Genomic DNA, 14,202 nt, shown 5'->3' on the forward strand with positions numbered 1-14,202 from the left:
GGACCGAACTCGCTAATTTCAGCATACAAAGCGATGAGGTCATGTGGCAACAATGTAGCGCACTTCTGTTCAAAAAGTTTATCTTTTGCTAAATGTATTCGATTTCACATACTAATGAAAAAACAAATAGTAGGCAGTAAACAGTGTGCATGTATTCCATTCCAAACACAGCATATGTCCCATTGCAGGTAAGGACATCACTGCTGGTTTGATGATTGAAGTCACCTGAAGCCCAGGTGCACCAATAGGAATTTCAATCATGAGCATCTCATAATATTTTCTGAGCACATTATCACTGTTTGATTATTTCTCCCAGTCCATAATCTACACAGGCCATCAAATCTCAAATGAAGCACAGGTGAGGAAATATAGAGGCAGCAGATTAAATAATAAACAAAACTGAGCAATGAATTGGTCATGTTTTTAATATTTTATTGACAGTTGCAATGAAAACATAAGCAGCAATCTTTTCTGTGATTAGCTGAGGAAAAAGCCACCTGCGGCCTAAGAGCGGTAAACATGGAATTCGGAATAATGTCATGTCGCTCAAGTAACAAGAAAGCTATATATGACAAGAACAAGCTTAAAAGAGACCATGTTCTTGTATATCAAAACAGTTCTGATAATTCAAATAAAAAATAAATTTTTCAAAAGCAGCTGGGGTCATGTCATATTGCTTCATTGCAGCATATTGCTACATTAATTTAGATTACAAAAACAACCAAGGCAATACCTACAAGTGCAGGGCTTTTTAAAATTGCGTACACTATCGGAGTAAATACTGTTAAAAAATAAAGGGAGAAATGTAATCCCAGAAGATGTTTTTAACTATCATTCTATTAAAGGATTCTTCAAAATAATACTGCAAAAAGGATTCAAATGCCTCAAAAACATCAAAACGGTCTCTTCTTTTGAAAAAGCTTCAAATATGAATAGGATTTAAAAGTAAACTAAAAATACAGTTTGATATTTTCTTTCTTTCCTCCAGTGGAAAGGCACAAACAGGGAGCAGCCACAAACCCGCAGCTGAGAGCAACTACAGTATTAAAGAAATTGACAACCAGGATCTCACACTCACACGTTTGTTTGGCAGAGTGGTTGATGGGGCAGGTAGCCATATGCTGAAGCGTGTGCTTTAAAATATGTAGTAGTTTTCTTATTAGAAAAGGCTCAGAATGTTAAAGCTAATTCTCATAGCCAAGTTATTATCACAATGGCACTGTGCAGTTATGATTTGACAACTATACTTATTTGATTTGCGGTCTTGGCACATTGGCTTACGACTGGTCCACTCGGTTTATGCCATATCTCTCTGGAGTGTTTTTGAAATGTAATTTATCACTAAACACTTGAATGCTTTGATGCTTTAATTCAAACTAAAATTGATCCCAGTTCTGCTCCCCCTAAGTTCAGCTCATCAGCAAACCTTTAATATGTTTTCAAATAAAGAAGCTACATCCCAGTCAAAACACAAAGCAAAAAATAAATCTCCCTTTATTATAATGCAGTAACCCAAACACTACTCCTGAATTAAAGGGACTGTGCAGCATTATTCTATATTTGGCTTTATTTTTCTGCCTGGTCAGGCTGTTGGAGTGGTGCGTTGTGGGTACTTTAGTTCCTCTGCAGGTATGACATGAAAGACATGCTGTAGCTTCCCCTGTTGGCCTATTGTGGTACATTACATGCACTCAAACTCATCGATTCGCTGTTTGGTGTTTCCAGAGCGGATCTGACGAAGCGTCTTGTATTTGTCACGCCCTGCTCGTACATTCTCTGCGTGGAGGATGTCATTCTGGGTCTTCTTAGTCTCATCACGAGCATTAGCAAGCTCAGAAGTAAGAGCCTGTGAAATAAAGAGAGAAAGAGCGTCAGTCCAAGAAAAATAATAGGCGGCTTTGATTTCTAGTCACTAAGTTCTGCCACTGGTCAGTGTGCTGGGTCTGTCAACTAGTCATGGATCACATGAATTAATTTTCATTTGTATGTGCAAATGAATGGGAATCACAAACTTCAAACCATTGTAACTGTTTGTCACTGCCAGGTTTTGCCAAATATGTTTGAAATTAAATTCATGTGAAAGTAAAGTGAACCCAGAGCATGTTACAAGTGAAACCCGATGTATTGGGAATCCCTCTGAAATGAATTAAGTGTCGCCCACAGGCTGAATTGAGCGGGACATATCTGTTTTTTGCACGGTTCATGACAATATACAGAGCATCAATCTTCCAACAGATATATGCATGCTCTGTTTCTTACCAGCATTATCTCAGCTGAAAAGGTACTTTCTGTACTCACATACTCTGTTAGTCAGAAACAGCGAAGACTGCCGATGCTTCACAGTGTATGTAGAATAATTTACATAAGGAAAACATTGACCTACCCCTTGACTAGATTTCAGGAGGACTAGTCGACTAGTAAAAACAAGCAAAAAATAGTCATGCAAGCTTTAAGGTTCGATATACTTCCGTAGAAGTTCATCTTCATTCTTCGTTCAGGGGAAAAAATAAGTTCTTAACTGCTGAGCAACAACATACTATTTGCAAACATTCAGACACTGGCCTCTCCGCTGTGGGAGGCGCTTAGAGAAGCATTTAAATATGAGGGCGTTCCATGTAAAACCTTAAAAATGTGTTACCAATGACTTTATGCCTCTTTCTAGGAGTAAAATTCACATGAGCTCAGAAAAAGATGCTGATTTAACCACTCTAATTTAAAATAATATATATGCCACAGAATATTTTTAATTTGTCTTTTTTACATTCTGAATTCATGACGCTAATGCACTAACACACTATACGTGGCGATAATATGCGCTGATTACAGTCTGTTATTGTAATTTATGATAACAATGATACTACTGCAAAGATGGATGTATAAAAGAGTATTAATGTTAGAATACAGACAAAAGAATGACAAGAGAGGCATATCTTACTTTGGGCAGATGTGTGAATGGCTTTCACTGCAGATGGAACATAAGTGAATTGGCTCTTGAGAGTATTTGAATAGATTTGATTCCTTCTTTAGACTAATTAAATAAATAAAAATAAAAAACATCGCATGACATGGTCAAATGTCTCCATGCGAACGATTGTAAAGATGTTGGTACAGTACATTTGCACCAGCTCGCTAATAACTATACTCGCTGATGTGGCCAATGGCAGTAAGAAGGTGTTGTTTAGCAGCTGCATAGAAGTTTTCCTAAAAGTTCGCCCAGGAGAGCTGTTGCAAACCACCAAATCAAATGTAAAAAGACCTTTTTGGCCAGATTTTGTTCTAAATGTCGTCACACCCATTCGTTGTTCGATTTTGTATGAGGTATGTCTGGGCCTCTAGTGTGTATGTGTAGTTTCCTCTCTCACCAGCAGGTGTTTCTGCACTCGTTCGTTCTTCTCTGCTTCTGTCATGCGTTCCTCCTCGCTCCTGTCTTGATAAGCCGCTTCAGAGGTGAGTTCAGCACTGGCCTCGGCGCTGCTCTCATCACCCTCATCATTATCGTTTTCACCGTGAACGGGCTCTGCAACATGGGCCGACATCACTTTATTCTTCAGCTCCTCTTTAGTCTTCTCCAGGTCCTCTTGCACCATGGTGGCCTGCAGTGGACACACAGTACTGGATCAACACACAAACCCCTGACAAATCCTGACAAAGTCTCACAAGGTGCCAAGCGATAAATCACACCACTTTCATGTTATTTTTGCATCATGTCTGCTGAAATTATAAGAAACCACATTTACCTTCTGCTGCCATTCCATTGCTTCCTCCTCTTTCTTCTTTTTGGCATCTTCAAGCAGAGAAATCTTGGACGTTAACTCAGCCAGTTCAGTTGCCTGTACACACACACATACACACACACACACACACACACATTTTAAAACACATTAAATTGTTGTTGTCCTATATTCTGTGGTCAGACTGCATTTGGTTCTCTTGGAAGATTCATACAGTAATTTTATTTGTTACTGTAGTGGCTTTTTCCTATAAGCCAGGGCCAGGTGGTAAGATGTTCTTTACGCATAGTTCGTAATAAACAATGTCCACACATCTATATTCATTTCAACTCCTTTGCTGTCTTTTTAATGAATCTATATATATCTCTTACAGAGTAAAACACGTTGCTCTATGGTAAGAACCATATGTTCCCGCCACCTGTGTCCTGATACAACCCCATGGGAAGTTTAAATAACAAGCTAAATTAACAGGTGACCACACCCACACCACTGGTGCACACTGCCATCTAGTGCTTTGAACAATAATTTCATTTGACTCCTACAGTTACCATGGTTACAGCTGATTCCACCCTCTCAGAGGTACAAGTGTGGTCACCACAGTAACCTACTGCATGTAGAGCGGTTGTATGTGTTGTTGTTAGTCATGGTGACAAGAATTTTGCAGCTATGGTGGCTGGTAATGTGTAGCTTGGCTGTCATGGTAACTGACCAGATGCTCCTGGTTCTTCAGCTGGCTCTCAGACTGCTGCAGCAGAGCTGCTTTGGCCTCCTCTGCTAGGCGACGCTCTCGGTCCAAACGCTCCGCCTCCCCCTGAGTGCGTTTACGCTCCTCATCCAACTCCAATGCCCTGCGGGTCTGCTCCTCCAGTTCTGCACACAAACACATACATAATACAAATTTGAGGAAAAATTCATGAATGAATGATAGATAAGCAAATCTCACTCTAATGATCACTCAATCTTACCCTGCTGAGCTTTTCTCGTCTGTTCTTCAATCTGTCTGAGTCTACCCATCAGCTCCTCCTTTTCTTTTTCAATCTTCTCTTTCTCCTTTTCCGCCTGCTCTCTCTTCTTACGTTCATCCTCCAGCATGGCCCTACAGTGTGTGTGTAAGGGTTATACACACAAAAGCCACTTGTATTAGAGAAATGTGCTTTTCAGGCACTGTGAAGCACCCAGTTGTAAACAATTAGCCAATGTCAACATACAACAAACCATTTATTAGGGATGGGCAGAATGTTCCAACGACCTACTAGCTGATTATTGAGGTAGAATAGTTAAAAAATAAAAAATAAAAATAAATAAATAAATATATATATATATATATATATATATATATATATATATATATATATATATATATATATATATATATACATATATTTGTACACATCAAAAAACAACATAAAAAATCTCTGTATCGTTGATTGATCTGTGCTTCCCTAATCTTGAAAAGCACCACCCACCAGGTACACACACACACACAGTAGAATGTCTTTAGTCTTTGTGTAGCAACTCACGTTTTTATTCTAGTGCCTCATGCTATGAATGTTATGTTTTTTTAAATAAAATCAATAAAAACAAATAGGTAAACTTTTAAATACCTCCTTCTGCTGAGCGACATCTCTAAACAAACTTTCAATTATTCCAAGTAATGTGTCTTAATAAACGCAGTACTTGATAAAACACAATCTTGACCCAATTGCAAGAGCCTTTGTGTTGTGTTCCTCTCTCTTTCACCTTTCCATCTTTTTATTGTTCTTCTCCTCCTTGGCCTGTGCCTTCATCTGCTGGACCTCAATGGTGTCAGGTTTACGGCGCCTCATATAAAGCTCATGGTTCCCCATGCACAATGCCAGAATCCTCTTATTAATGCGTAAACGCTGGGCATAGAACACAAAGTCCTGCATAGACAGAGAGATCAACCTCCCTTAGAGTTCAGAACAGATTGAAAGAGATAACTGTGTTCAGAAATAGATGAATATTACAAAGTGAGAGGGATCAAGAGCTACAGGAAATACTGATTAATAAAATCAGTGATACATCACCAGATTATTTTTTGTTTTGTCGATAAAGTGAAACAAAGACAGACGTGCTGCTACAATGGAAAGCCTTTGGTGTACACCGTGATTTCAACATAATATCATATTTGAAATCACATAGTCAAACATTAAGTCACTGTACTGCTTTACACACACACACTCACATTTACTTGGCTATCAAAATGGGAAAATTCCAGACTTCTACTGTACTTATATAAAGCTAATTATGATTACCGGTACTATAGACTAACCCTGACCCAAACCCACACCATAACCCTGAATGAAAGCTTTCTAGTTTGTAGAATTTTATAACTCATTTTTAGCTTATTAGTACAATTTTCAATTGAGGACATCCCCAAATGCCCCTAGAGTGAGTTTTTCTCAGAGTTAGTTTACATTAAAAACAAGTACCCAAAATAACAACCATCCACTTATCTAGACCCTGCTTACTGAGAATTAAAAAACAATGAGTGATCAAACATCAGGAAAATTAGTTTGACCTACCGGGGCTTTTTTATCAATGGGTTTGATGACAAATTTCTTATCATTGAAAGAAATGTTTCTGATCTCACTCCAGGGGAAACCAATTTTAGGTGTCATTCTGAAAAGAGAGGAGATAAAGTGAGTCAGCCTTTCATTTTTGACTAGATATTCACTTAAGGGTTAGTTCACCCAAAAATGAAAATTGTCTCATCCGATCCTCATGCCATCCCAGGTGTGCATGACTGACTTTCTTCATTTTAAGAAAAATATCTTAGCTCAGTAGGTCCTTAAAATGCAAGTGGATGGGGATTAGACCTTTGAAGCTCCAAAAAGAAGACCGTCAGCATAAACTTCATCCATACTCCACTGGTTAAATGAGTCTTCTAAAGCTAAACGGATGCTATTGCTGCAAAAAATATCAATATTTAAGTACTTTTTAACTATTATGTGCCTTATAATGGATGCTACGTCCCTCAATGCCCTAGGACATAATTAATGTATGACTGATTAAAAAAAGATCATGTCAGAGAGTGACGAATAAAGACTTTTTTCTAGCGCAACCTCTGAACACGATGCCCCACAAGCATTCCTAATGATTTAATCTCAGCACAAAACACCACTGACGTGCACATCCACGTCAAAAAGCTCAAGTAAATGTGAAAGTAAATCACAAATAGGCAAATTGTCAAAGGGTGTGCATATCATCTCATTAACTTGATTGAACAGCAGTGTTATTATAGTTAATAAAAACTAACTAAAATAATTTTTCATAACTCCAAAACAAACAAAAATTAAATAATAATTATCTTAAATTAACTTTAGTTTTCAACATAATATGGTGAAAATGGGCACATTTTGGAAATTGTTCTTTCTTGGCACTTTTCTTTTTTAATTATGATCCAAACGACACATAACCTAAGAGTATACTTTTGAAGAAAGCTTAGGATGTCTTCTACCTTAGTCAAAAGAAAACAATTAAGACATATTCGATACTGGGAAGAAGAAACTTTGAAGATCATATTGTGATAAAATCCCAGGTGTGTTTAAGCAGCAGAGCCTACTGGTCAAGTTGGATAGAGGAAAAAGTATTCTCTAGAGATTTTATATATATATATATATATATATATATATATATATATATATATATACATACACACACACACACTGGTGGGAAAATCAATGGTAAAGAAATTCTTTACCATTGATTTTCCCACCAGTGGTCATGAAACGAGCTCTGCCACTCATTTCAAAGTAAAATCACCTTTTTTAAACCACTCACAATTTTAAACCTCAAAAAGATAAAAGGATAGTTGACCCAAACATTTTAACTCTCTTATCATTTATTCACCCTCATGCAATCCCAGATGTATAAGACTTTCTTTCTTCTGCTGAACACAAATTAAGGTTTTTAGAAGAATATTTCAGCTCTGTTGGTCCATACAATGCAAATAAATGGGTTCTGAAGCTTTGAAGCTCTGAAAAGCACATAAAGGCAGCATAAAAGTCATCCATAAGACTCCAGTGGTTTAATCCATGAATTCTGAAGTGATCCAATCTGTTTTGGGTGAGAACAGTCCAAAATGTAAATCCTTTTTCACTGTACATCTTGCAATTGCAGTCTACGGGAACAATCATGATTTTATGCTTGATTACACTTATGAGTACAGTGCGCAGAGTGTTAGATGGGGCTGGAAATATAATCAAGCTTGAAATTATGATTGCCAAGGAGACTGCTGATGTCAAGATTTACAGTAAAAAAGGACTTAAATATAGATCTGTTTCTCACTCACACCTACCATATTGCTTCTAAAGACATGGATTTAACCAGTGGAGTCATTTGCCTTACATTTATGCTGCCTTTATGTGCTTTTTGGAGATTCAAAGTTTTGGTCCCTATTGACTTGAATTGTGAGGACTTACAGAGCTGAAATATTCTTCTAAAAATTTTCATTTGTGTTCAGCAGAAGAAAGCAATTCATATACATCTAGGATGGCATGAGGGTGAGTAAATTATTAGAGAATATTATTGTGTGAACTATCCATTTAATTGTATACTCCCCAAAGATTAGTTTAGTAATGATTTATAATCATTTATGATACATATGATACAATGTGGATCAAGCTTAAATGTCCTTTGTCACTTTATCCATATTCACCCTATATTTTTATATATACACATTAAAAATGAAAATACCACCAGACATTACACAAGACTGCTAATTTACAAGACTAAATTACACCAGTAAACGCTCAGCTTTGGCAGCCATTAAAAAAAACCCCACTAAAACTAAAATAAAATCTAAAACTAAACTGAAATTAAAAAACAAAGAAAACTAAAACTAACAGACAAACTGTGAAAATTAACAAAAAATAACAAAATTGTAATGACAAATTGAATATAAAACAGTAGATAGTAAATTAAAAATCCAAAACTATAAGAACGCTGATGATCAGCATAACAAAACAATGACTTCCAATATTTATCAGTCATTGTAATCTAATAAAAACATATGGATCAACAAAACAACACCTCAATGCAAAGGCATACAATTCCTTGAAATGATGAACGGTGCATTTTAACTAATCCATCCAGCAGCACATTAGACACAAATTAGCTTTTAAAACTTACCAATTAAGTTTATTGTGCAGGTGTGCTCTGCACCCGGTAACTTCCGATGCTCATGTCAACAGCTTGACATAAATACAGTATGATCGAAGCTTTTTATTGGCTCAGGGGCAAAGGCAAACTAGCCCCTCAGGCCATTGTTAAATGCTCGTTGCACATGCGTATGACGTTCTCCAGATATCCGTTGATTAACATTAAGAATGAAGGGCTAGCCCCACGCATAGCAAATGAGAACGATTAAATGGCTTTTACGCAACGTAACTTAATAATAACAGAATTTATCAAAAGAATATAATTTTTTCTTGTATAATGAACATAAAACACGTTTAAGTTGCGGAAAATATATTATTTCTTAAAATAAACGTATGATAACGCCATGCAATTTGTACAACAGCGCCACCTATGACAGGGCTTAGCCCCACTTTCCCCTAATGTAGAGATGCAGCTGCACACACAAGACTGCGTAAACTTTGCCCTCTCATGTATGCGACACCATCCACTTCCATTTTAAGGACCTACTGAGCTTAGATATTTTCTATTTTTCTTCAAATGTGTTCTGATGAAAAAAGAAAGTCATACACACCTGGGATGGCATAAAGGTGAGTAAATGATGAGATAATTTTCATTTTAGGGTGAATTATCCCTTTAACTTTCTAAAGACTTCACATCTGAACAAGTGAAGTGAAAAATCAACTTCTAAACTGTACTGTATATATACTGTATATTCGTAACATGTTTCTAAAGCACTAAATAATTACTTGTCATTCTGCTCATAGATGTTGAGTCCGAGGGCGTCCACTCCCAACCAGAGCTCTGATCCCTTTTTATTCTTAATACTGAAATAATTCACACCGTACATCTCCAGATCCTGAGCTATCTTCAGATACTCCATCATAGAGTCCTCTCTGAAACATGCAAACACACAGATACAAGTCACTACAATCAGCGATACCACACAGAAAAGAGCACATTCCATTGGTATGTGTGTGTATGTACCTCAACATGCCCTTGTGCTCCTCGTGCCAGACCTGAATTCTTTCCTCCCATTGCTCCTTATTCAGCTTGTGTTGCTCCAGAACTCTGTAGAATATTAAAACACACACACAAATTAATATCTATAATGGGTTATAAAGATTATTAAAACTTTTTTTTTTCTTTAGAATAAATTGTGCACAGAGACATTTATTAAATAATTTAATAGGGTCAATTTTAATTTCATGTTGTCTTTAAATTGTTCTTTGGCAGACATTTTCTAACAAACAAAATTGTCAGATTAGAAAAAAACATAACAAAACACACCTCTGTGGGAGCAGTTTCTCACTGGACAGGTATCCAGGTGTGTGAGCATCTTTGTTGTAGTCTGTGTATTTGGCCTGCACTGCGTACGACGCCAGCAACACAGCGGTCTCGGGGGGACAATAGATATCATCATTCAGGATCCCCTCTTTCACCTGAAACACAATAAGCAGGCATGCTTTAATTTTTACCTTCAAGTGGATCAGATAGTGCAATTCCCTCGCTGACCACCAGGTTGTGTTGTTATACATTCAGCATTCATTTTTGTCCACTCTAATGCACACATGTTCTATGAGACTATTTATGACTATACATGTTTGACTTTGCACAAAAGAGTACAGTAATGTAAATATCACAGGTTGCTATAGACCAGTGATGGCACTAGAGAGTGTACTACAACAATAAACACATTTACAAATATACACACCTGAAGGAAAAACAGTCTTTGAGTCGCCTCTTGAATCAGCTCCTCGGAAACGTCTTCGGGATAAAACTTTGCCCGGAATTTAAACAGCAAAGGACTCTCTTTGCGGATGTCCTGAGCTGTAACCTAGACAACAAGGAATGGCACAGAATTGGTCACCTTGATTTGACAGTTTCGCTAATTCCACCAGCCTTTTAACATCCTGCATTATCGAAGGTCACCTTCAGCGGTCTCTCATTGTACAAGTGGGCTTTCATCTCTTTTCTCTGTATTTTTAATTAACATGAGACTCTACAAGACACAGAGAGGTCAATTTCAAGGTTGGGTATATTTGTCACACTTCTTCATGAAAAAAAGGGAAGACAGAACTGAAAAAGGCTAATTAGTGCAGGTTTCACTTATTGAAGGCTTATGAAAGTGCTGATGGGAATTCTGGGCCACTATCAGCGATCATGTACATGCATTATCTAGCTATTTCAATCAAAATGGAACATACCATATACTTCTATTTTTTTGCTTTAATATAAAGCTAATTACAATTACTATATACAAACCATAACCCTACCCCTAAAAGAAAACATTTAGCATTTTTAGAATTAACAAAAATAAACATTTAAGAGTACACTCAATAATTTTTTTCTGACTTAATAAAGTTTAACTCCTAAAAATATGACTTGTAATTTTGCAATATATGTAGGAAATCATGAACACTAGCATTAAAATGAAGACTCCAGTCTAGGGTTGCTCAGATACCAAAATTGTGGCTTCAACTTGATTAAAAAAATTGCATTAAGTCTTACCGATGTTTTCCATTAAACATTTTCTGGAATTCATGTTAAATATTTTTATTAAATGTTATGATCAAATGGTGTTTAATCAAATTGAAACATATAATTTTAATCAAATAAAAATCTAATAATTGTATTTTTATTATTATTTATTTTACCAAAAAAATTTTTGGGTAAAATAAAATGCTTCACATCAGAGCTTTACAGTATTAATGAAAACATTCATGAAAAAATTATCTGATTACTTGTGGCACAAGGCTGCTTGCATTTGTGATATTGCTTACAGATGTATTATTGCTACTTTTGGAATATTACATTTTTATACAGTAGTTATACTTTTCTCTCTTCAATTTCACGTATTCATTTGAATAGCGCTTTCATGGTAGCGGGACTTTTATTTTGTCAGACTTTTGAGTTCTTCCTGTTTTTCGGGTTAGTTATTTCAAGCTTTCTATTAATGTTGGGCTACTCCCGTCATGACTCTCGAGCTGAAATCTACGAGCCGCACCCGAGGAAATATTTTAACGCCGGGTTCACACATCCTCCGTGGGTGGCATGGCCACGTCTCTTCCACGAGAAACAGGAAATAAAGTTATTTATGGGGTCCTTACGGAGGATGTGTGAACCTAGAGTAAGTGTTAACAGCCGTTTTTACTCCAAACACACTGCTCAAAAATTAAGCACCAGTGTATGTTAAGTTTGTGTGAGTGTTTGCACATGCATGCAGCCGTGTGTGGGAATTCTGTTGCATGCAGCACATGTGACTGTATAATATTTAATTAAATTACATCCTTCTGCTGTTTAATGATCACATTTTGCCATATCCAGATGTATTTTGTTTTCAAATTATCACTGATATCATCACAAATTCTTCAAATCTCAAATAATTTAGCAAATGACTGCATGGTACCAAAATTAGCAACAAGATTAAATTGTACTGTTTTACTTTTTTTGGTATCGCGATACTTCGTTAGTACCGCCTAAGTAAACCAACCCTACCCCAGTCATATCAGTAACCTTATAAAAGCGGTTTTATTCTACATGGAGAGGGTCCACACATGGGGGCTGCTATGTTAGAATCACATGATATGCACATAATCTCAGTAACTGTCCTGTTATTTGAAACTTTCACTCATTTATTAAAGTAATCATGGCAGACTGTGAATACTGAATTTATACAATGGCATCTGAAACTGAAAACTATTGATTTTAAATTATTCTGCATCCAAGCCACTAGGTGTCAGTATAAGTCCAAGTTGACACGACAACAGTTACGGAGTGCACCTCTAATTTAACTATGCATTCTTTTTCCAAATGAAAACATTCTTAGTATCCCAAAAGGATTCAGATTTAGCCAACTTCTGCAGACAAAACATACATGCATACACGTTTATACACAAACCTTCTTGTTGAGTTTAAGCCAGGTGGAAAAGCCTTTGGTGTCCTGGTATTGCAGTCCAAAAAACCACACCTCCCTTAAACCGATGGTTTTTACAACCTATTATAAACACATTTAAACACATACTCAATTGTCTTAAACACCAAGATCAAACAAACATACATATTTTAACAAATGGGTGTTTAAAAACAAAATCACAGCCATAGAACACTCATCTAAACAAGATTTTACAAGGTCATATAGTGTGGAAAAAATGGAAGAGAGGTTTGTCTTGTTGCCTGTAATAGAGTAACCTGAGAATGAGACTAAAAGAAGTTAGAGCAGGGATGCTGAAAGAATTACTGGATGGACTGATGTAATTGACTGTTAATATAATATTAGCACTGTGTTAGGTGAGATTACACGAACATATACTGTACAATCATTCAGCACATTTAAAAAAATCAAACTTTTAAAGTGCATGTACATGTACTGACTGACTCCAGAACAGTTTATGTGCTTGCTTTTGTATGTTTCACTTTGGTATGGGTCCTGTCTTTTTAGCGTTTAAACTACCCTTGACTAACATATAAATCTATGGTGATCATGCGAGCAACACAAGTTTGAATCTGGCTTGCGATTTTCCCCAATCCTGACCCCCACCCCACCCCCTCCCTTTCCTTTCATTAACTTTACTTTACTTTCCCTTCCTACAGATAGTGTCAAGAAATACAATACAATAAGTTGTGGAGGGGCTAATCAATCTTTACTATCAGTTTAAATATTGATATTGTATTTAATGAATAACAGTCTTATAGCCTATTGTATCTGATAAATAATAGTTGTATAGCCTAAATCATTTGTAATATAACCATTAAAATATTTGAAAGCGTTTTCAGCCATTTTGCTGACTTCCGACATTTTGCTAACATCAACCACATGCCCGCTCTCTAAAACCTCAAAGCTGAGCAGAGTTTAATACAATGACAATCAATGGGAGTGCACACAGTGGAGCTCACATGATATGCCAATAGAGCACAACTGTCTGGTTCCATTCATTTTCTCCATAGGCAAATTGATTTTTAACTTTAACTTCTAAACCTTTAAAATACAGACCTACTATGACTTCCAAATTTGTCAATTGATGGTATATGCTTCAGTTGAAGCAATCAGTTTCCTTTTTTATTTTTGTTAAATAGCAGAATTTCTGGTAAAGAATCCAGCAGAGAAAGATCCACCAATCAAAGAATTGCAGCAAACAAAATGCCCACCTTCATGCACTGTAAACATCGGTCTCCCAACACTTTTAAACTACTAATATGTTTGCATTTATCTGAATATTTTGCAATTAAATTTAAATATACAGTTTTTATCCTTCTAATCAACAACTTTGAATAAATGGTTTTGTAATTTGCCATATATTTTTTGTAATTT

General features: G+C 36.3%; 1 protein-coding gene across 2 annotated transcripts in view; it reads right to left on the reverse strand.

The window, feature by feature from the left end:
- Positions 1–411: 411 nt before the first annotated feature.
- The window catches only part of LOC127628130 (moesin-like), a 34,047-nt gene continuing 20,256 nt past the window's right edge, over positions 412–14,202 (reverse strand). The window contains exons 3-14 of one of the 2 annotated variants that reach the window (XM_052104833.1): positions 12,793–12,888; positions 10,606–10,728; positions 10,182–10,333; positions 9,879–9,962; positions 9,641–9,787; positions 6,278–6,374; positions 5,472–5,635; positions 4,697–4,827; positions 4,441–4,601; positions 3,738–3,830; positions 3,363–3,593; positions 412–1,846 (exon numbers count right to left, since the gene is read on the reverse strand). In XM_052104833.1, coding sequence (XP_051960793.1) covers positions 1,682–1,846; positions 3,363–3,593; positions 3,738–3,830; positions 4,441–4,601; positions 4,697–4,827; positions 5,472–5,635; positions 6,278–6,374; positions 9,641–9,787; positions 9,879–9,962; positions 10,182–10,333; positions 10,606–10,728; positions 12,793–12,888 — 1,644 coding nt within the window. In that variant the 3' untranslated portion in view covers positions 412–1,681. The remainder of the gene's footprint in view (positions 1,847–3,362; positions 3,594–3,737; positions 3,831–4,440; positions 4,602–4,696; positions 4,828–5,471; positions 5,636–6,277; positions 6,375–9,640; positions 9,788–9,878; positions 9,963–10,181; positions 10,334–10,605; positions 10,729–12,792; positions 12,889–14,202) is intronic. The other variant, XM_052104839.1, reaches the window with a different exon arrangement.

Source organism: Xyrauchen texanus, chromosome 3 (genome assembly GCF_025860055.1).
Source record: "Xyrauchen texanus isolate HMW12.3.18 chromosome 3, RBS_HiC_50CHRs, whole genome shotgun sequence".
In the NCBI taxonomy this organism is placed as follows: domain Eukaryota; kingdom Metazoa; phylum Chordata; class Actinopteri; order Cypriniformes; family Catostomidae; genus Xyrauchen; species Xyrauchen texanus.